Below are 23,237 nucleotides of genomic sequence, written 5' to 3'. Positions count from 1 at the left end.
GTTGCAGTCAAAGCTGATTCGAAAGACCGCCGTTTGCCAGTTTCTGTGTTTACTAGAAGCACGCAAACGCAACTCGGCCGTCGTCATTATGGCCCCGCCCATCAACTCTATACACGATGCGATTAGCCCGGCAAGAGTTAGGCAATTACAGCTCAGATATGTATTGAGAGTTGCTAGACGACACTCGCGGGCAGATTAGATATGCTGCCGCTAGGGTGTGTCTAGATTTCTAGGCTACCACACTTATATATGTCCTCTCTCTCCTAAACACTGGGTTTTGATAGACATGACGCACTGGAGACAGAAGTAAACACCCACCGCAAGGATTGGATGAGATTTGCATATTTAATGAGCTTCAGCTCCCCTGCCCATTCACATGACGGAGGGATTGTTTTGAAAGCGGCAACCAAAATGATTCTCTCGACCACAGGGCTCGTAAACGTCTTTATAAAACAAACACGATTTATTTCTCATCCACCCGCGATTGATTGGACTATTATTATTATTAACTGCCCATTTTGGTAGCCCGTCTAAACACACATCCCCGTGACGTTGGGCTTTGCGAGCCCTGGCCCATACATGTCTGGGTCCAGTGTGCTAAAGGTATGTTCTGTTGTACACATAATCAAATCTATAAGAATGCAATACTATAACCTATAAAAACACGTTTTACTCGCATAAGTATGTTGCACCATTCCTGTCGAATCCAATATAGAAGACACAACGTTGTGTTTTAATATCAATGTCTGCAAATCCAGCATCTGAGACTTGTTTACAAACGATTCCGCAGTAAAATGAAGCCAACACACGTACATTGTCTTCCCCACATGAGCTGGAACTTCATTAAAAATAAATTAATTATCACACATTACTAATATTAGGATCCGAAGGAAGCTTATGCAGTGACTGCGTTCTTCCACAACCAGGAATAACGCAATATCTTGTTATCTTGAGCATGTTATTGCTTTTGTTTCTGGGATTTTCACGCACAACCATTTCTTGGGTTTACAAAGAATAATGTGAAAAGGGAAACACATCCAGTATGTGGCAGTCCTGTGGGCAAAAATGCCTTGTTGAAGCTAGAAGTCAGAGGAGAATTGGCCGACTGATTCAAGCTGATAGAAGATCAACTTTGACTGAAATAACCATTCGTTACAAAGTGGTTGCAAAATGCAGCAAAGCATTTATGAAGCCACAACACACACAACCTTGAGGCGGATGGGCTACAACAGCAGAAGACCCCACCGGGTACCACTCATCTCCACTACAAATAGGAAAAAGAGGCTACAATTTGCACAAGCTCACCAAAATTGGACAGTTGAAGACTGGAAAAATGTTGCCTGGTCTGATGAGTCTCGATTTCTGTTAAGACATTCCGATGGTAGAATCAGAATTTGGAGTAAACAGAATGAGAACATGGATCCATCATGCCTTGTTACCACTGTGCAGGCTGGTGGTGGTGGTGTAATGGTGTGGGGGATGTTTTCTTGGCACACCTTAGGAACCTTAGTGCCAATTGGGCATCGTTTAAATGCCACGGCCTATCTGAGCATTGTTTCTGACCATGTCCATGTCTTTATGACCACCATGTACCCATCCTCTGATGGTTACTTCCAGCAGGATAATCCACCATGCCACAAAGCTTGAATCATTTCAAATTAGTTTTTTGAACATGACAATGAGTTCACTGTACTAAAATGGCCCCCACAGTCACAAGATCTCAACCAAATAGAGCATCTTTGGGATGTGGTGGAACAGGAGCTTCGTGCCCTGGATGTGCATCCCACAAATCTCCATCAACTGCAAGATGATATCCTATCAATATGGGCCAACATTTCTAAAGAATGCTTTCAGCACCTTGTTGAATCAATGCCACGGCAGTTAGGCAGTTCTGAAGGCGAAAGGGGGTCAAACACAGTATTAGTATGGTGTTCCTAATAATCCTTTAGGTGAGTGTATGTATATATATATATATATATATATATATATATATATATATATATATATATATATATATATATATATATATATATATAAAATCCCATTTACAGTGGCTTTATAGATCAATAAAAACATAAAAGATTAAAACTCATAAAGATCATCATTTCAACGACTAAAACATTAAGATCAACTCTGTTCTTCACATGAAGATATCGTATGACTTCAGAAGACTTGGAATGCAACATGAGTTAATACTTTTATAGTTTTTTGGTCAGTTTTTGCAATAAATACATGTGACTGTACATTTATTTGCCTGTTACTGTTACGTGTTTTATATTGTTGAGCGTTGGTAGGGTAGGAGTGGAGTTAGTTACTCCAAAATATAAAATTAGGCTATAAATATTCATTCTGTGAGATCAGTCATGATGTCATGTTGCGCATCTGGAATGGAGAAAAAATATTACCACTTAGCACCTCCGGTGGACGTTTCACCCAAAAAGTGCAGGTAAACGTACCTGGAGGTACATAATTCGGGTGTTGCAAAAATGTAGGCAGAGTCACGTATTTCCAATGAGCCTGGGTTGACCATTTTGCTCCAACCAAAGAGACTTGAACGCACATGATGTCGTAAAGAGACTGAAAGAACGGGAGGAAGTAAAATAATGACATGATGACACACAGCTGACCCAGATGAACTAATAATGATGGTATCGTGAAGAAAGGCAAGTGGCAGGAAACAGAACAAAGGAACATGTTACATAAACAAAATTAAATTCACAAACACAACTATCAATGTATTTATAAATGATAACTAAAGCTATCTATGGGACTAAACTGAATAAAGAATATATATGCAGGGGATGATCAGGAATTTAATTAGATACAGTTTATGACAATTAATCACAGAAACAAACATTGAACAATCCATCAGAAACCAAGGAAACCGAAACTAGCAGGGAAATGGGAACTAAAGGAAACAGAACAAAATATCAAATTATAATTGTGACAACTAGGCCTAATCTTATGAAGTATTTAACATTACTTTGTCAGCTGGTGTAGATTATTAAAATTATTCTTTTCAAAACTTTTCAAAACAAATGTAAGTACTTTTTTTATATTTTTGTCCGAAGTAATGTTGTGTTGTCCCTACATGTACAAAGTCAAACTTAAACTTGTATTACTTGTATAAACACTACTTCACAACAGCGAATGCAACCATGTCATGTCAAATAGCTGTCCAGGTCCAGTCCCAGCCATCAAGTGTTCCCTTTGAGCTGTGTCATTTTGGAACATACCATTAATACTGCACTATCCATGACTCTTTAATGCATTAACCGGATTTTACCTATCTTTCACAAAGCCAACATTTCAGAGCCTACCTATTATTTCAACACGTGTATAGCACTGAAATCCTTGCCAAGAGTCTAGGTTTTACTATCCATTTAAAAGGCATTCCAGCTGGGTGACAAGGGTCTCCTGCACACGTAAGAGTTAAGCACACATATGGCTTGACTTTAAGAAGCGTCATTCAAATAGAAGCCCTAAGAGACTGTAGGTGTTGTAAAAAAAAGTGCACTTTTATATTTCCTGCTGTATGGAGAGGCTATGATCTTGTGGCTGGAAGGGTTGAGGAACTGGGAGCTTCAAGGCCTTTGAGAATGCTGTTTTAGCTTGTTTGGAACATGTGATCACATTCTTATGTCTGGCAAAGAGCTCTCATATCAGCCTTAAAAGTGAAGCCACACGAAAACCGGCACCACAAAAGAAAAAAAAGAAAACAAAAGAAAGCAATACAATTTTCGCAGCATGCTATTGTTGAGCAGTTTCGAGGCTTGCATATGTGAAGAATCTGTGATCCAGTGAGGTTTGTGTAATAAAAACATGGACGTGGATGCAGTTTCCTTTTATAGGTCAAGAAGTATTTTGTCCAGAAAAACAATCTACAATCACGCATGCTGTTGATTTTGTCTGGAAAACATATGATGCAATATATATTATATATTTTCTTTTTATTTAAAAACTTAACTCAGTCTCAAAATATAATGAATGTAAAAAGTGACACGTCACGTCTAGCTTTATGTCTACGAGATCTTTTAATCAATGACTGCATTGCTTTAATTGAAAATACACAATAATATAAAATGAAATGGCGTGAAGAGGAAAAAGCAATCTCCTCATCCCTCTCTCCTTCCTAATCCAATAATCCTTCTATTTTATTCGTCCAGGGACTGAGGTAAACCTTACACAGACAGCCTTCAGCATATGTTTGCCATATCCGGTAAACCATGCAGGGAATGGTTAGGAACGGCTGGAGTATTTAGGGCTGAATTATTCTGAATGAGGATAAAAGCATCCTTTGTTATTTACAGATTGTTTTGGTGGAAAGCCTCACATGATATATTGCCAATTAATAACCAAGCAGGTGGGCTGTAATTCAAATCATTTTAAAAATGTACTGGGAGAGAAACAGAATGTTCAACCAAAAGTATATGACAAAAGTGTCAACGCTTCAAGCTGGAGATTGTCACAAAAGCATATCCAACTATCTGTCCGTAATGTCTGAATGTAATTTATTTCTGTGTTTCTGTCTCTTTTAGAAATCCATTTACTCGCACATGCATACATAATCAAAACAAGAATCAAATTTGAAATTTACACCTCACACCGAAAATCATCTAAACACAGATCATATTTTACTGTGATTAAAATTCATTTGATATTCTGAAAACATCTGGATGACTACAAGTCTGGAATCTATTAAAACTCAAAAACATTATCTTGGATGCTGTTCTTGGACAAATCGTGGTTTGTACTCTCTCTAAAGAGTATAATAAATTATTCTATGAAGTACCGTTACATAAAATAGACTACAAATAGTAGGAAATAAATATTCCATAAATAAATATACCCAAACTCTTATTTTACTAACAGAAATATGCTAATTTTACTTAAATAGCCGCTTCTGAACCCTCTACTAATTATGAACTTACAGATAGAAAAATGTAATGATATTATATTTTACATATATTTAATACTAAAGTAATTTTCCAAAATCAGTTTACCAAATCTGACCTTTGACCTTTTTTAGGGTTTTGTCATTTATTCACACACATTCAAATGCATTTTCACTGTCTGTAGCAGTAAAAATGTCTTATTGTTTCAAAAACACTTTAAAAAGCATTAAATGTCTTACTATATATAATTTATACATTGCATTTGAAACTGTAAAGAACTTGAAACAATTTCAGATGCAATTTCATTGCCTGGAAAGTAGAGAAACGATGTCTTGGTGCTCAAAAAGCATTAAAAATTGATTCTTTCTTGGAATTTCAAAGCAATGATTGTAGCACAAGTGAAAATCAACAACTCTTTCAGTGTAGCCCAAACTTTTAACATGTAACTCAATTTTGACCTGCCTAGTATTCATTTGCATTTTTGCTTGTTAGTGTACTGAGGCCAAAAGGCAGTGGCATCGTTCCTGACCTCTGGTTGCAGTATGGATCACATTTTCCTAACTGGCATAGGATAATGTACCCAAAATCCCTGACTTCATCAACAATCTATGGCATATTCTTCCTCTCTGCCATCACTGTCACTGCTTCCAGGGACGTCCCAAGCATGGTTCGTGACCCCATCCCCCTTCAGTCCGTTCGCCGCGGGGCACCCTCAAGCACGGGGCCTGGTCAGGTTGCATTGGTTGCACTGCCCTAAGGATGGCCCTGAATGCTTGTATCTTCCTTGATTTTAAATGTCTTCCTTTCTTACTACAACCTTTTTTTTCTTTTGTATGCACTGTTGTCACTATCATCAATACTCCCTGGAAAATGTACAACTTACTAACATAAACCCAAAACACAGGCAAAAAGGCTTTTATACTACCTGCCAGTAATAAACAATTGTGCCAGCTGCATAGAAGATGTGCATCCCCTAAAAGGACTTTTAAATACACAGGTGTTGTGTACTTTGAATACTTAAAGGGGGGGTGAAACACTCAGTTTCAGTCAGTGTCATGTCAATCTTGAGTACCTATAGAGTAGCATTGCATCCTGCATATCTCCGAAAAGTCTTTATTTTTTTAATAATTATATAAGAAAGATGCGCTGTTCCGAGTCTTTCCGAAAAAAGCCGAGCGGGTGGGGGCGTGTCGTGTGAGCGGAGCTAAATAATGACGTGTACAGCAGCGCTGTAGTGTTGAGTCGAGTCCGTCATCCCTAACAGCGGGAAAAAAACTTTATTCAAAATAAAAATATGGCTTTTAATCAGATACAGCCATACATCTATGATCCGGAATCAGACCCAGAGGCTGAAGTTGAACAGGAGCAGCAGCAAAAACGACTAGAGCAGGACGTCTGTATGTGGTAAGTTACAAGTTATACACTAACTATATAATATGCTTAGCGGCTTGTGTTATTTACATATTTATACTTGAATTATATCGTCGTATTTTTGTCTTTGAAGGTGTACATGTGGGAAGTGCAGTTGTGCACGTGTGTTTGTGTGTTTACGCGTGGTTTGTGTAGAGACATTTGAAGCAGTCTCACTCACCCTTCTAACGTTGGGACTGCTCCATCCTTCAGCATTAGGCGATTGGGAAAATGCGGCGTCGAGCTGGGCCTTGTGAAACAGTCGGCACCGAAATGCAGCGAACAGATATAAACATTCGCGCAACTCAGTTGCTGATCCGGAAAAGCAAATTACATCCACTGTTGCCTTAACGCGGGGTTTTGGAGAATCTGTGCAAGACTGTCTTGGTCTGGCAACCAAAAACGCACTTTTTTGGTGACATTATGTGTAATTGTCACCTGTCCAGCAATCTACAAACCAGCGCTTTGATGGGCATAGCCTGTTGCTTTCGCTCTCTCCCTCTCTCTCTCTCCCTCTCTCTCTCTCACGCGCTTCCGGTAGAATTGTCCGTAAGGCCCATACAAGGAAATTCCGCCCCCACTAACGTCAATGGGGACGCATGATCTCAAAAAACTTGCCCAAACTTATGACTAACCGGAAGTAGTATTTTTGACAAAGAAATACTCCCATCAAACGTCCACCTTAACTTTTGAAACTTTGTCTATGTTTAGTATGGGATTCCAAGTCTTTAACAGTGTAAAAAGATCAGTATGCATGAAACAGCATTTCACCCCCCCTTTAAAAAATGTGCATAAAAAATGACGAAAAAACACATTTAGATGAACATTTAAAATAATTTCCTAGTCCTTGACAGCATGTGACCAAACGAAAAAGTCAAGCACAAAAAGAACAAAAAAATGTCAAGCACAAGGCTAATAGATTTAAATTTTATTAACTCATTAACTGAAGAATATTATTATTATTATTATTATTATTATTATTATTATTATTATTATTATTATTATTAAACTGTTTTTATTTGGTTGAATACTAATATTGTATTTTAAATCCAATTTTCAGACTTTTCTAATGACTTTTCAGACATGCCGTTTTTCCCAAAATGCTAAATAATTTTCTTTGGATGGCTTCATCTGCACTGTGGCATGGTTTAAGCTCATAAGAAAAATTCATAGATATTTTGAGCATATTCTCGTAAAAAGGTTTCTGATGAATACTTTGAGGTTGCCAGACTGCTTTCTGTATTTAATTTACGAAGAAAGTGTAACACCCCTCGCAGTTCTCGTCATGCGTCACAAGTTTTTCCATACGTTAAAAGGCGGTCTGGCAGAAGCTAAATATTTTACTTTATAACATTTTAAATATGGATATTTTTCTAACAAACCTGCATGGCTTCGCTTCAGAGTGCCTTTATTAACCTCCCAGAGCCTTGTGGATTACTTTTATAATGGACGGATGCACGTTTTTTGGGCTGCCATTCACTGCCATTATAAAGTTTGGTTTAACCAGGACATATTTTACTATAACTCTGATTGTATTCGTCCGAAAGAAGAATGTCATATATACCTGATGGTTTGAGGGTGAGTAAATAATGGGATAATTTTCATTTTTGGTGGAACTATCCCTTTAGACATCACATCTGGGTTTGTTTTATAAATTAAAACCTGCTCAACAGGCATTCCATTTCTGTGTGTGCAAATTATTATTGTACTCTAGCTGTAGCTGTTCGATGTAGTTTAACAAAAAAACAGTTAAAATCAAATAAATATAAACTTTGACCACCCTAATAAGTACATAACCATGATGCATCTTTAAATTAAGACCATTAGAAAAAACTTTGTAATGTCTTCATTGCTGTTATGAGGGTCATGAAGAGTGCAGAGTTCTGGGTCAGGGATCTGTACTCAGGGCTAATAAAGGCCTTGATTCCCTCTTCACGAATCTCTATCCTGTCACACCACCCCTATCCACCCTCCCTTCGACCAGTGTGCTGTTGCTGAGCAACGTGTGGTCTAGTGTTGGCGAGCATGACTGTTTGTTCCCGCCGAGCTGTGCTGAGAAAAAGGGAAGACACAAATTGGTAAACGGCAGCCACAGACCCAGGAGGCTGTGGATCAATGTCTGTACAAACAAACTCTGGCACGCATTCTCTCTCTCTCTCTCTCTCTCTCTCTCTCTCTCTCTCTCTCTCTCTCTCTCTCTCTCTCTCTCTCTCTCTCTCTCTCTCTCTCTCTCTCTCTCTCTCTCTCTCCCTTTCTTTCACCTTTTCTCTCACCTCTATTTCATCAACTCTATGTTAATGATGTTGTTAGCTTGTTTTAATAATTCAGTTCAGGCAAATGAAGATCTCATCTCAATCGGAATGATTTCTTCCCCACATAATCTAAACCAAACAAGTATTAAATGAAGAAAGCACAGGGGTGTATTTAGCTTTACATTGGGATTTTAGTTTGTATATGAAATGTACTGGTCAAACAGATGCAATAAACTGAAGCTGTCAGCTCAACCCGATCACACATAAATGCGTATAAATAGTAAGAGTGTGCAATGTTGTGGAATGTATACGCCAAAACTCATTTTGGCGTGCATATGATACGCACTTTATGGCATATATATGACACGCTCTTGGGTAGGTTTAGGGTAGTGGAGTGGGGGGTTCGTATGTATAATACGGCATAAAGTGTGTATCATATGCACGCGAAAAACAGCGTGGCATAGACACGCCAATATGAGTTTTGGCGTATATATTCCACGACATTGCACACTCATACTATTTATACACATTTTGTGAACAGGATTGATTGTTCTGTCTGAAATAGGGCTTGACCTGACCTTGACACCACATCATAGTTCAGTCCGCAAGTGTTGGTCAAAATCCCAAACATGGTCACACTCCACAGGAAGATGAATTGGAATGGCAGAAAGTGGAAATTACTGAATTGCAAGTCTAATCATAATAATAGTCATAATTATAGATTTTCAATTCAGTTTTGAATGGTAGACAACCCTGATGTACAACATGAAATAATTTAACAATCATTTTTAACTAATTAATTCAAATAATATTTTAATAAATAAAAAAGTTCTGAAGGTTTTTGTCATTGTGGTGGTTCATATTTTATTTTTTATTCTTTTATCTTTTGTCCATTGCTTGAATGTTCAAAATGATTTTTACAGACAAACCAGATTATAATAAAATGATATATATAAACTTGCCACAACCTCAGTCCTAAAACTAAAACTGACAGCAGGGCCTTGGTTAAACAGAAATAGAGCAAGAACACATGACTTAAGAATACAAACTGGTAGCGGTCAGAAATGTTTGTCTTCTTTGTACATGAAATTCTACTTTTTTCTGTGTCTGTTTAGTATCCTTTGCTTTTGTTTACTCAGTGTCCACCTAAAGAGCTCCTCAATTCAAAAAAGCCTTCGTTGACAAATTCGAATTTCAGTTCCAGTTTTTCACCCCATAAGGGCACTCTGGGAAACAAACACTATTTGTGTAATTCAACAAAAAGCTATGGAATACCTTCATGAAGGTCCAAAACAATAACATACATATGCAATACGACAGTTTCTTTTGCCTCAACAATCACTATAAACAAGAATGTTTCTGTCACATTATTAAAGTAACAGTCTACAGAGTTATCCAGGTCAGGCTGGATGTTAGTCTAGTCAGCTAGACATGTTTTTCTGTTTCACCACTGATCCAACTGGCTTCGTCTCCACAATCAGTTCCCAAATGATGAATCTACTTGGATGTGTGCTGAAACATCTTGAGCAACAGAAAACATGCCCAGTTGACTAACTACTTCAAAGAGATAGTTCAACTAAAAATGAAAATGATCCCATAATTTACTCACTCTCAAGCCATCCTGGGTGTACATGACTTTCTTCTTTCAGCCAAACACAATCAGAGTTATATTTAAAATATCCTGGCTCTTCCAAGCTTTATAATAAGAGAATAGAGTTTTTGAAGTTCCAAAAAGCACATTCATCCATCATAAAAGTAATCCATACCAAGGTCGTAACTGTGTCTTGTACATTGGAGGGGACCAATTTTTGATAAAGCCTATAGAAACCGAACATTGAAGGGAATTCGAATTATAGTTGGGAATTGAAGCTACACTAACTTTGCCATCAGCTAGAGAGCGCCTATTCAAAACAGGCGTAGTTTGATGACGCCAAGTTTGAGCGCAGCATCTTGGGACATGTGGTCTTCACCTCACAGCCGTGATTATTAACGTTACTGTACTATGAAGCAGAGCAGGTCCGAGTGTTGACGAGCTGAGCAAGGCCGCTGGAGCAATTGTTGCGCAACATATGCCTCGCGAGCAGCGGGACTTTTATTATGACGGGACACAGTCCCCCATTTCGGTTTTGCAAGTCAGGAGTATGAGGTAACACAGCTCTGTTTATCATATTAGATACATTTAAAATGTTGAAAATTATGTTCTAATGTTACTGTGTTCGCTCAGCAGCTGAAAAACCGGAAAACGAGGGTAACACAGATGCAATGGACAGGCGACTCCCTCAGACGTCCGGGATATTGTAAGAACTCAACTGAACAAAATATATAACTCTGGCCTAGTGATTTTTTTATATTTTACTGCAAAACAACACTACATAGTGTGTCTTTAAATAATTGTAAAATATTTGCAAATAATATTTAGATAATAATTAGAGCAAAACAAATAATATTTAGATAATAATTAGAGCAAAACAAAGCAAACTAAAGCAAGAACTTTTCAACAACAAAAAAAAGTACTCTGACCTAAGCTCATATACGCTACTCCTCGAGTCAGAGTTCACTCTTCTGCCGGAACTAGATTTGTGTACCACCGTATCCATAAGTCTGAAAATCATACACCTAGGATGGCTTGAGAGTGAGTAAATGATGGGACAATTTTACAGCCTTCAAGTACACATATGCTTAATATCTGTCTATATCAAAGTTTAGCTAACATTATCAAAGGTTTAAAACTACAGATTTATTGTATGAATTTAGTCTTGTGAAATCCCTGTCTCTCTGACAGTGGCTGTCTAAGTCAGGGCTAAGGGGAGTGGGCCACAATCAGAAAATTAGCAGAAATAGAATGAGTCAAGTAGAAATATAGATATAGATATAGCAAATATTGCACAAAAGTTTTCTTTTGAGATACATATACATACATACAAATAGTTATTCAGCAAGGATGCATAAAATCAATAGAAAAAGTAATGTTTTTTACATTGCTACAAGAAAATGATGTTCTGAACTTTCTTTTCATCAAAGAATCCTGAAAAGATACCACAGTTAATAAATTAATTAATCAAATAAGTTAACAAATAATGTCCAAACAAGTAATGAATGTATTGTACCCTGTTTTTAAAAAATGTGCATCAATACCAGATGGTTTTGCAACAAAACAAAAACAAAAACATTTTATTTATATCTAACTCCACCACCCTCACCATTATCAATCTGTCTTCATGAGTTGAAAACCTCATAATTATTTTCTTTTCTGTGTCAACTTTCTGTGTCTGACTTCTCCCATCTCCAATAACATGTTGATCATGTGTTAGGCCAAACTGCCTGGATCCCATATGCGCTGTATCAGCAGCTGAGTATTTCCATGTGCTCAGGGCTGCGCCAGAACCAAGATTCCAGACAAACACAGAATGTGAGTAAAAGGGAAACAGCACCATGCCTCTGTTTCAATGCCTGGGTCTCTTGATAGAGACAGACACACAGCAGCAACAGCAGCAGCAGCAGCAGCTGTAAACATCTGCGGAACGCCGAAGGCCACAGGGTCTAGATGTTCCTCAAAGCAACACAGCATGCCATAAATTACAGCTTCAACACTTCAACACAACTAGCCTCGAATTGTTGAAACATTCAAACTGGAATTTATTATATTTAGAAGAAAAAAATGCAGTAAGATAAAAGGTGATAAAAAAAAGGGTGTTTGTTTTTAGACAGTGAATGTGTGAATTAAAAATGACACTATAGTGCAATCACATGTGAAGTAAAGAAAAAATACAAAGATTTAATGTGCTAGTAAAGAAAAAACACTTATGTCATCTAATGGTATTGACACTAACACAGAAATGCATTTCCAAAGTAATAAAATGATAAACACCCCTGCAAAAGCACATACGGTGCCAATATTGTTTGTTTTACTGGTAACATGTTAAGGTCTCATTTGTTAACATTAAAGGGTTAGTTCACCCAAAAATACAATTGATGTCATTAATGACTCACCCTAATGTTGTTCCACACCCGTAAGACCTACGTTCATCGTCGGAACACAGTTTAAGATATTTTGTATTTAGTCTGAGATTATATGGAAGTGTACACACACTATACTCTCCATGTCCAGAAAGGTAATTGTCTTCTATTCCATGTTTGTTTTCAATCCTCAAATAAAGATTCAAACGGTCATGAATCAGCGGATTGATTCATGATTCGGATCGCCAGTGTCCAATATCACGTGACACTGGCGATCCAAATCATGAATCAATCCGCTGATTCATGACCGTTTGAATCTTTATTTGAGGATTGACAACAAACAGGGAAGAGAAGACAATGCTGAATAAAGTCATAGATTTTGTTATTTTTGGATCAAACTCTATTTTCGATGCTTCAAGAGATTCTAATTAACTAACTTAAGTCACATATGGACTACTCTGATGATGTTGTATATTTCTGGACATGGACAGTATAGTGTGCACACTTGCATATGATCTCGGACTAAATATAAAATATCTTAAACTGTGTTCTGAAGATGAACAGAGGTCTTACGGGTGTGGAATGACGAGTCATTAATGACATCAGTTTCATTTTTGGGTGAACTAACCACCAACATGAACTAACAATGAACAATTAGATCAAAATGATAGGTGGATTCTGTCGCAAAACAATCTCATGCCTTATTGTTTAATATAAAAACAGAGTGTTTAGTTAACACTGTGTTACAGCAGAAAAGTTTACATTAGCAATAGTGAATATATATTCAAATATATTAATATAAAATCCATGGTACAATCAAATCTGCTAGTTTATAATGGATTTAATTGCACTAATTAAATTAACACACCATCTGATCAGTTTAAAAGTGTATTTTAACAACCAAATTATCAATTTGGCTGTTTCAAAATGTTCTCCCATAAAAATAAATACGGAGGAGGTGTTAGCAAAATCATCGCCTGGTCTTAACCCTGATATATTAGCTGACTAGATTACCCTAAATAACCCCAATTCATCTTTCCCTCCTGTCATTTCAAGCTCAATAAATTCTCAAGCTGTGTATGTGTGTGGCTGAATATAGTTTATGAGCAAAAGAAACAGAACCAGAGAGCTGGAATGGGGGGGGGGGGGCTATTAATGGTGTTTACGTTTCAGAAATCTCTCTCTTTCAAAAAGTGTTCACGTTGACACTAAATTCACACTTAATTCACCACTGCGCATGCCTTAAAACCTCACAAAAGATCATGATACAGACGGAAGACATAATAAAGTTCTCATGCTATACTGCCAAGATCTTTTTACTTTGCAAAATATTTCACAATTTACCGACACGTCCAGGTTGCACTCAGCAGGGCTCGAGAGTGCGACCATTTCACTTGCATTTGCGACTTAAAATAGAAAAATTCATTTTGGAGAATGTGTTCTAATAAACAATCCCTGTGACTTAAAGATAATGTGGTAACAATTTACAATAAGGGTGCACTAATATACATTAATTCATGCTTAATTAATGCACAGATAATCGTGAGTTAATGTATTACTAATGGTGAGCTAACCCATTTATTAATGATTACTGTATCAGCAACTAATGAAGATTCAACATGATTCATAGATTAAGTAATCATGTAAATTAATGTGTTAATTACCACAACATGTAGAATCTTCGTTAGTTGCTGATGCAGTAATCATTAATAAATGGGTTAGTTCACCATTAGTAATACATTAACTCATGATTATCTGTGCATTAGTTAAGCATGAATTAATGCATATTAGAGCACCTGTAGCCTATTGTAAAGTGTTACCAATCATTTTATAGCCGTCTTATATTTTTGGGGTGGAAAACATAAATCGTGATACAGCCTGCAATAATAAAGCATACACATTTCAAAATAAGAGTCCCGGTGTATTTCGGGCATGTATGTCGGTGTATTTCCCACCCTGGTAATTATTTTCCATCCTGGTTATTATTTTGTTACACAAAATGTATGCAGGCCCAATTATATTTAATTTTCTTTTAATTTAAAGTAAACTTGTTTAGTTTATGTCTGGGATGGCCCTGTCACAGGAAGAAAAGACTAAGAAAAAATTTTCACCATAAAATGTAACAAAAAATATGGATGTAGTCTCGTGACATCACCCGTAGGTTTCTGAAAAGCATTTTTGAAACCTAAAGCTGGCCATTGCCATCTTGGCAGCGCGTCACCGTGAATCACTCCCGGATAACTGAAAAAGGGCAGAACGTGTGTGGAGCTACGGTGCCTGCTGAAACCACACACATCTAGCTCAAGCATAGTGACAATCCACCTGTCACTCAAGTGGTTAAAGTGTGTTTTATTTGCCCTTGATTATGCATATCTTTAAGGCTTAATATAATTTAAACAGATGTGTTTTTAAAAAAAATTCACCCCTCACATTTGTTATAAAGGGTAAAATTATCTATATATACACCAAAAACCACTTTTTGTACCAGGCTGTAAAAAAATCCTGCTGTAAATTTAGGCATTTTAACATGGGTGAGATACAGATTTGACTCCTCTTTGGAGCCTGTCTCTAGTGGCCAGTCAATGTGTTGGCTTCAAGAGGCACCGCGGGAGGTTCCCACTTGTATTTGACACATATTATTAAATATATGATATTAAACCATGTTTGGTCTAAAACACAACTGCTCTAATGCTTTGCAGCAGGACAGCAATTGCAAGTCATCTTTTCAGGACTGATATATGAAGAGTGAACAAAGTGACATCTTTAGCAACAGTGTGAGAGTGGATAGCACATGCACAAGCATAGCAACAGGCACAATATCGGTATAAATATACATATTATATTAGTTCAATATGTGTCACATGACTAAACATGCGTCATCGTTTTCAAATACCTCCATTTTCACAGTCCACACAACAATGCGCAAACACTGTTTTCAAAAAGCTCTGTTTTTGCACGACAAAAACTCAGTCTCAGTGTGGACAGAAGGCCAAAAAGAAGAGAAAAAAATATGTTTTCAAACAAAAGCATATTCGTGTGGACAAGGCCAGACTCCGAACATTGGAAACGAGGCCCAGCGTGTGCACCGCTCACACACTAGTACCCTTTTAATAAGCAATCTCTCCTAAAGATCATGATCGAAAAGGGGGATGGCATCTGTGCAAAAGGGCAAGGAAAAGAAGGACAAAAGAGGCACCAGAAAAATCCATTCTCAGCAAGGGCTAACCATTAGGGTTGCCACCTTCAGTGTAGTAAAATAAGGGACACCCTCATGACACCCAATAAATACAAAAACAATTGCATCAGGGACTTCAAGGACACAAATAAAGAAGAAGTCATGAACTGATTATTTCAACAATGACATCTTGACATTCAACAATAAACCATAAGGATACATGAGATCAAGTATGTGAACTTGCATCAGAACACATTTGATTATTTTACATTTGATCATTTGATTTATTTTTAAAGAAATCTTTAGTAGCCTATTTGGTGCAGTTTAAAGGGATAGTTCACCCAAAAATACTACTCACCCTCATGATTTTCCAAACCTGTAGGAGTTCTTTTGATCTCAAAGAAAAAAAAAACACAAAGGAAGATATTTTGAAGAAAATTGAACTGCTTTGTGGGCACCATTGACTTCCATGGTAGGAATGAATCGTCCTATGTGTTCAACACAAGTTCAACATAAAGAAATGTATACAGGTTTGAAACAACTTGAGGGTAAGTAAGTGATGACCCTTGAAGCAGTGAAGTAATAAATATTTGGACAATTCTGAAATTCAAAAATGTTATTACCGGAGATCACTACTGCACAGACTCGATCCCAAAGCTGCACAAGATGTCAGTGTCATTCAGACCTCCAAAGGCTTCAAATAACTTCAGTGGAAGAGAATGAAGTCGCATCTCCATATGTTTTATAGTCTATGATATTCTAAAACCTTTGTAGTCCCAATATTATATTGTCATGTTTATCAAAATAAAACTGATTAAAAACATAAACCCCACTTCATTGATATTGTAGGCTTATATGTTAAACTTTATTCTTGTACAAACAGATGCAGTATTGAGCAGTACTGAATGAAAATATCTTCTGAAACATCTGTGTATTTGACAAATATTGCATTTATTTCACTTCATCTGTGTAATATTATTTTAACAGCACAAGCATCGCTATAGGAAGCAGAAACTGTCCGACTTCAAATCTCCGTTTGCAGCTAATCCCCGCCTGCACGCGGCTACTCTCGCCGATCGGTTACATCCTGCGGCAGCCAGTGTCGAACACACCTTTCAATAAATATATTGTCACATATTGTTCAGACAAAAACGTATATATTGTCACATTTACTGTAAGGGCAGCATACACTCTTATACTATAATTTAAGGGATGTGACATTTCTGAAAAATACTCAAATCGGCTAATCAATCGCAAAACGCTATAGCCTACCAGCTGACCAATCAGAGCACAGAGCAAGACTTTAAAAAAGGGCAAAATAGGTTCCCTTTAAAAAAATATATGGTCCTTATTTTTCTTAATCATTACTCTTATAAAAACAGTCCCCTTAATACCAGAGCACAGGATCACGTTGTGATAAGTTTAAACAGTATAACAATTGTGAATAACAGCAACAACAAAAAAAACAAAAAACAAAAATGGAAAGGTTACATTAATAATAAAACTGTATATTTTGACAAACAAAAACATTAATATTATGATAAAAAATTGTATAGTATTATTAAAAAGTAAATTGATGATTTTTATAAAATTGCAATAATCAACAAAACTGATTTCCATTGCTTTTTAAAATTATTTTATCATTTACATTTTGCAAATTTTAATATCTACCTTCACTGCATTAATTTATTGTGTGGAATTATTTACTTTCATTTACTGTTACCATCTTCTTTGTAAACAATAGCAATATGCCCTTACTACCTGACTTAATATCACTGAGACAGCTGTCTTGTGAATCACAGCTCTCTTTGTGACATTACTAGGCTCTAAAAACAGAAAATCAGAAAAATAGTCTCTGTTTGTGAAAGATTTACCACATTTGCTGTGCTGTCTTTAGAGGATTTAGAGAAAGTCTTATGTATGTGTTACCAAAATGACGTCATTTACAGTACCAGTAAAAAATAATAATAATAATCAAGAAGCCTTAATTGTAAATTGTAAATAAAGCAATGATTAAGGGGTGTAAGTACAATATAAACTATAAGAAAACAAATTAATACTTAAAATAATAAAATAATAAAGTTACAAACCTCTTGGAATTGGGAATTGTTGTTTAAAGGAGCAAAATAGTGTGTGTGTGTGTGTGTGTGTGTGTGTGTGTGTGTGTGTGTGTGTGTGTGTGTGTGTGTGTGTGTGTGTGTGTGTGTGTGTGTGTGTGTGTGTGTGTGTGTGTGTGTGTGTGTGTGTGTGTGTGTGTGTGTGTGTGTGTGTGTGTGTGTGTGTGTGTGTGTGTGTGTGTGTGTGTGTGTGTGTGTGTGTGTGTGTGTGTGTTGGGGGGCGGGTTGAAATGTTGATGAAACAAGTTTTTCATTTATTTGATGAAATATTAGTGCAATTATATATATATATATATATATATATATATATATATATATATATATATATATATATATATATATATATATATATATATATATATATATAATTAATTAATTCCTTTTCAGCATCATTAAAGGGATCCTTCAGAAATAGTGTGGAGCTCAAGAAACATTTTTCTTATTTTTGTTTTGAAAAGTCAAAAGGATAATTTGTGTCCAAAAAAATGTTGTAACAAGTTTTACTGTCTTCATTTTAGATTAATTTAATTAATCTTAGCTGGAAAAATATATATATATATTACAGACCCCAAACTCTTTACCTGTTCATGCATCCCATAAACACATCTTATTATGTTAATTTGTTTACCCAAAACTATAACAAAAAAAATATATAATATTGAAATTTTAGGGCCATAAAATAAAAATTTATGAAAACAATACATGTTTTGACACTAAACCTAGTCAGTCCCAGTCTCTTCATGTGAATTCTGCAGAACACTACAGTGTTAAGTTCTGAGTCGAAATTAATACATTAATTATTTACTACAACAACAACAACAACAACAGAAAAAAATGGAAATGCTTGAGATGAAATGAAGAGCATGTCTTCTAAATTACTAGATAAATTACTTGATTGACTATTGCTATATGATCTGACCTTGACAAGGATGAATACTTGGCTTTATGTGAGTGCGCATGTGTGCTTGTGTACACAAAGGTGACCTGATGTTCTAGTTTACAAACATACTTGTCCTTGAATCTTCTTTTCTTCCCTCAGGCGTTTCCATAGAAACAAGTGGGGTAAGCCTAGGTGTGTGATAACAGCAGGTAAGAAAGCTTTGGCACCTTACTGAATATTTAAATCCTGTTCAGCTACTCATCTCAGATCTGATTTTCTCACATTTCAAAGGCAGGCAAAGATTCATCAATAATTGATGACACCAAACAAACATTACACACTGCATGATCACACACACACAAACAAAGTACAATTAATGTCTATTACAGATGTGCTGCATATATTGTGTTATTGGAATTCTAACACTGATTATAGTATAGCCTATATTTCACTTGTCATACAGCTTTTGTAAAGTTGTCACTGCATTGCTTTCAAAGTTTTGAGATTTTTCCTTTTTAATGTACTTTTTTGTGTATACTGTATGTTATTATAAAACCACATTAATATTTATTATTTATGGGTCAAAATGTTTCTTATGCAGCAATGAAAATATCACCTTAGTATGAATCATCAAATTATTCTGAAATGTTATAATGTCTTTTTATTTGTGTATTTGAACTGATACAGCAAACTCAAGATAATTTTCTCTACTTTGGATCCATTCCAAACTTTTCAAAAAAGACACACTATAGCCACTGGGGTAGTAGCATTTATGTTTCATCAGTGTTTCACCAGTGTTTGCTTAAAATGGACAACTACTCTTTGCACCCTTTTGAATTTCTCCTGTACCTGTCTTTATTCTGGAATACAGAGATAAAACACAAATTTGTCCTTTACTGGTTCAAACATTAGAAGAGAGTTGTTGTAAAAGAGAAAAAACTGTATCATTCCTTTTAAGAAAACATCCAATCCAAGATGGCTGACGACTAGTCAGAAATGCCAAGTTGTTCCTAAATATCCGCCCATTCCTTCTATCCTTGGGGACTCTTATAATTGGGACTAAGTATATTGTAACATCAAGTAACATCTAAGGACTCATATCATTGTTACAATTTTCCAGCATTTATTTTAGATTGGGAGGAAATCACCTGCAAACATTTTTTCTAGTCATGTATTTTGTCATTGAGGATTTCTTGATGTGTAAAAATCCTGTTTCGTCTAGTTTTTGTGAGCCTGATCTTGTGTCTCGTCTCATGAGATAAGGGTCTCGTCACACCCTCTGGTACACAGGAGGGACGTTTTTGACATAGTCTGAGTTGGGTTTACACAACTGGGTTCACTGTAAATAAAATAAAAATAAAAAATGGACTAATGATTATGTTTTAGTCAACCCAGGCTCATTGGAAATACCTGACTCTGCCTACATTTTTGCAACACCGGAATTATGTAGGCAGGTACGTTAACCTGCACTTTTTGGGTGAAACGTCCACCAGAGGTGCTAAGAGGTAATATTTTTTCTCCATTCCAGATGCGCAATATGACATCATGACTTTGCGTAAACATACACGTGCCAACCTGATCTTACAGAATGAATATTTATAGCCACTCCTACCCTAAACCTACCAACTCTCAACATTATAAAACACGTAACAGGCAAATAAATGTACAGTCACATGTATTTATTGCAAAAACTGAACAAAAAACTGTATTAAAGTATTAACTCATGTTGCATTCCAAGTCTTCTGAAGTCATACGACTATGATGATGTGTTTATTCCCTTTCTGGACATGGACAATATAGTGTGCATACACTTACGCTCTCGGACGCTCTCGGAGATACGCTCTCGGACTAAATATAAAATGACTCAAACTGTGTTCTGAAGATGAAAGGAGGTCTTACGGTTGAGGAACATTAGGGTGAGTCATTAATGACATCAATTTCACAGACAATTTGACAGACAGGTCATCGTGCTCTGATAGGTGCTCAACTGTTTTCCTGTCCTGGGTATCCTGGATGTTACCATGTGAATATATATCTTGAATTTTTCTATCTGAATATGAGCAGTCGAATTAGACTGTCTTCTTTGAATAATATTAACTTGAAATTTGAGATATGAATTTGAATCAAATTTGATCAACCTGAATCTGTTTTATCTGAAATTCTGTTTTTTAGAATTTATTTTTGTTTATTTATTTATTTATTTATTTTAGTTTATTTATTTATTTATTGCATCTGAATTTGTGAGCATTGAAAAATATTCATAGATATTCAGGTTTTGAGAGGTAAATTCAAATGGTTTCCAAAGTAAAATAATTTCAAAAGGGTGAATTCAGGGTGAATAAATTCAAGATAAATGTTTTTCAAAATAAGATATTTCAAAACTAAGTATTCAGTGGCTGTTACATTTCAAATAATTATGTAAATTATTTGCTTCCATACACCTAACCTACATCTTGGATGCACTGGGGGTAGTAACGTAAGCAGATAAACATCACATTTTCATTTTTGGGTGAACTATCCCTTTAACAGAGAACCATTACACCCCTTACAGTTTTATACACATTATAAACAAAATCTCACCTTTGAATTTCCTCTTTTCTTCTTCTGATAGTTCCAGTCCAGCTTCTATGAACTTTAACAGTTCTTCCGACGATGAAGAGGCCAAACGCCATTGTGGTAGTGCTGGTCAACTGTTTCCCGCTCTCCTTTCTGTTTAAAAAAAATTCAGTAACGGACGCAGCAAAAGAATATTGTTGCTATGCCTAAGAGATACCATTTAATATAACTTGGGACAGCTGAGAGCAAAATATATGTACCACGATAAATGAATATTAAACTCATTCATTGCTTTAACAATATTAAAAAGTGTAACAACTGGCTAACATCATTGGGTAACGTTACGTTAATTTTTACGTTGGGTCACTTGAAACCTTTGTATTTTCAGCTACTAAATGTAATGTTAAGCATAAATAGTTAAAACTCACCTTCAATTTTCATCTTCTCATATATTCTTTCGTCTTCTAAATTCAACCCTTCATTAATTTCAACACTTTATGTCGATAAACAGCCAAAAAAAAAATATAATGTCCTTGTTGCAGTCATATCTGCTGAGGTGAGCCGTGCTGACGGAAAATTCTAGGCCTCAACTGGCTGCAACCAATCAGTTTCTTGTTGCTATGCCTAATAGTTAACACAGCAACCAATCGCCCATGCAGCAACAACAGTAATTTATCAACATACATTTGCATCGGAATTCAAGCCATTTTGTTTGAAAATAAATTGATTATATTGTCTATAAAACATTTACTAAGGTTTTTGTTTTTATAAATATCACAATACCAGCATTAGGACATGTTGTTGGTTCATAGAGATTGAATGTTAGTCCACTTGCAAATGTAATTAAGAGGGAGTTGTCTATCACTTAAGGTTACTGTAGCCTACCTTTTATGGGGAACAATTTTGTACCTTCATATCAGTTGTATACCTTAAAATGTACTAAACAGTAGCAGTGTCTCATTTCGTTAAATTTCGAAGGCTGCGTCCTCCGGAGGACACGTCCTGTGTAGGATGCAGTATACGGAGTGTCCTCAATCAGAATTAAACGAGACGTCCTTCGTAGGACACACAGGCAGGAAGTATCACGTTGCTATGCCAACAAGTTCAGCCTATATGAATGAAAATTATTTATAACTTGAAAATGACTATGAAATGTTTTGCCTTGACAGCAATGTACTGTTCTAAACGTTTAAAATGCACTAAACAGTTGTAATCCTGTTTACCAAAACTATCTGTTTGAGGTAGGCCTAATAGTCCTTAAAAAAAAAAAAAAAAAAGCTTGAACTACTTATTTTAAACACCACACCTACGCTCGCATGTATATCTGGCGGTGGTGCCGTTTTTTTCATATAATATAAAAAAAAAATGACGGTTGTTAACGGAGACGCAAAGAATTGTGGGTTATCTCCAGCCGCGAAGGCTACACCTCATGTACACTCCGAATTCCTGCGAAAGAAGGACACATTCGAAGGTCGCATTTGGAGCGTCCTACTCACTTTTTTGAAATGAGACGGCCTTATGACATATGCACCCTTCGAATGCGACCTCCGGAGGACGCAGCCTTCTGAAATGAGACACAGCTAGTATCATCAGAGGCCTTTCCTGTACCATTTAAGGTACAATTATCGAAAAGTTACAAAAATGTTCTTCAAGGCAGGCTACATTTTTTGTACCATCCTGTACCTTTTTTTCTGAGAGTGTGGGGCGTGTTTCAACCGAACCAGGAAAGACCTCCATTGGATAGACCTACAACCAATCAGAGCAACGAAGCGACATCAACAGAGCTCAACTGCACTGTCAAGTCCGTGTTTTTTTTCCCGCGGGTTGTTTTCTATGTCCTATGTCCTAAAAATTTAAGAATTTAATTCACAGAGTACTTACCCAACATGATCATCATTTTTGAGAGAAATTGTGAAGGTGAATGCGTATCCAAACAAGCTCCCCTTTTAAGATTTGAACAAATCCAAGCCCCTTTGATGACGTGCATGATTACAT

The 23,237-nt window shown here is 36.2% G+C and overlaps 1 protein-coding gene across 1 annotated transcript in view; it reads right to left on the bottom strand.

Moving 5' to 3' along the window:
• Nucleotides 1-21,808, bottom strand: part of LOC137092772 (A disintegrin and metalloproteinase with thrombospondin motifs 2-like) — a 262,031-nt gene extending 240,223 nt beyond the window's left edge. The window contains exons 1-2 of the mRNA XM_067457208.1: nucleotides 21,671-21,808; nucleotides 21,267-21,395 (exon numbers count right to left, since the gene is read on the bottom strand). Coding sequence (XP_067313309.1) covers nucleotides 21,267-21,358 — 92 coding nt within the window. The 5' untranslated portion in view covers nucleotides 21,359-21,395; nucleotides 21,671-21,808. The remainder of the gene's footprint in view (nucleotides 1-21,266; nucleotides 21,396-21,670) is intronic.
• Between the last annotated feature and the right edge of the window lie 1,429 nt (nucleotides 21,809-23,237).

This window comes from Pseudorasbora parva, chromosome 11 (assembly GCF_024679245.1).
Source record: "Pseudorasbora parva isolate DD20220531a chromosome 11, ASM2467924v1, whole genome shotgun sequence".
Classification (NCBI taxonomy): Eukaryota; Metazoa; Chordata; class Actinopteri; order Cypriniformes; family Gobionidae; genus Pseudorasbora; species Pseudorasbora parva.
The sequence above is the reverse complement of the archived record's forward strand: the minus strand, read 5'-3'. Positions and strand labels throughout refer to the sequence as shown.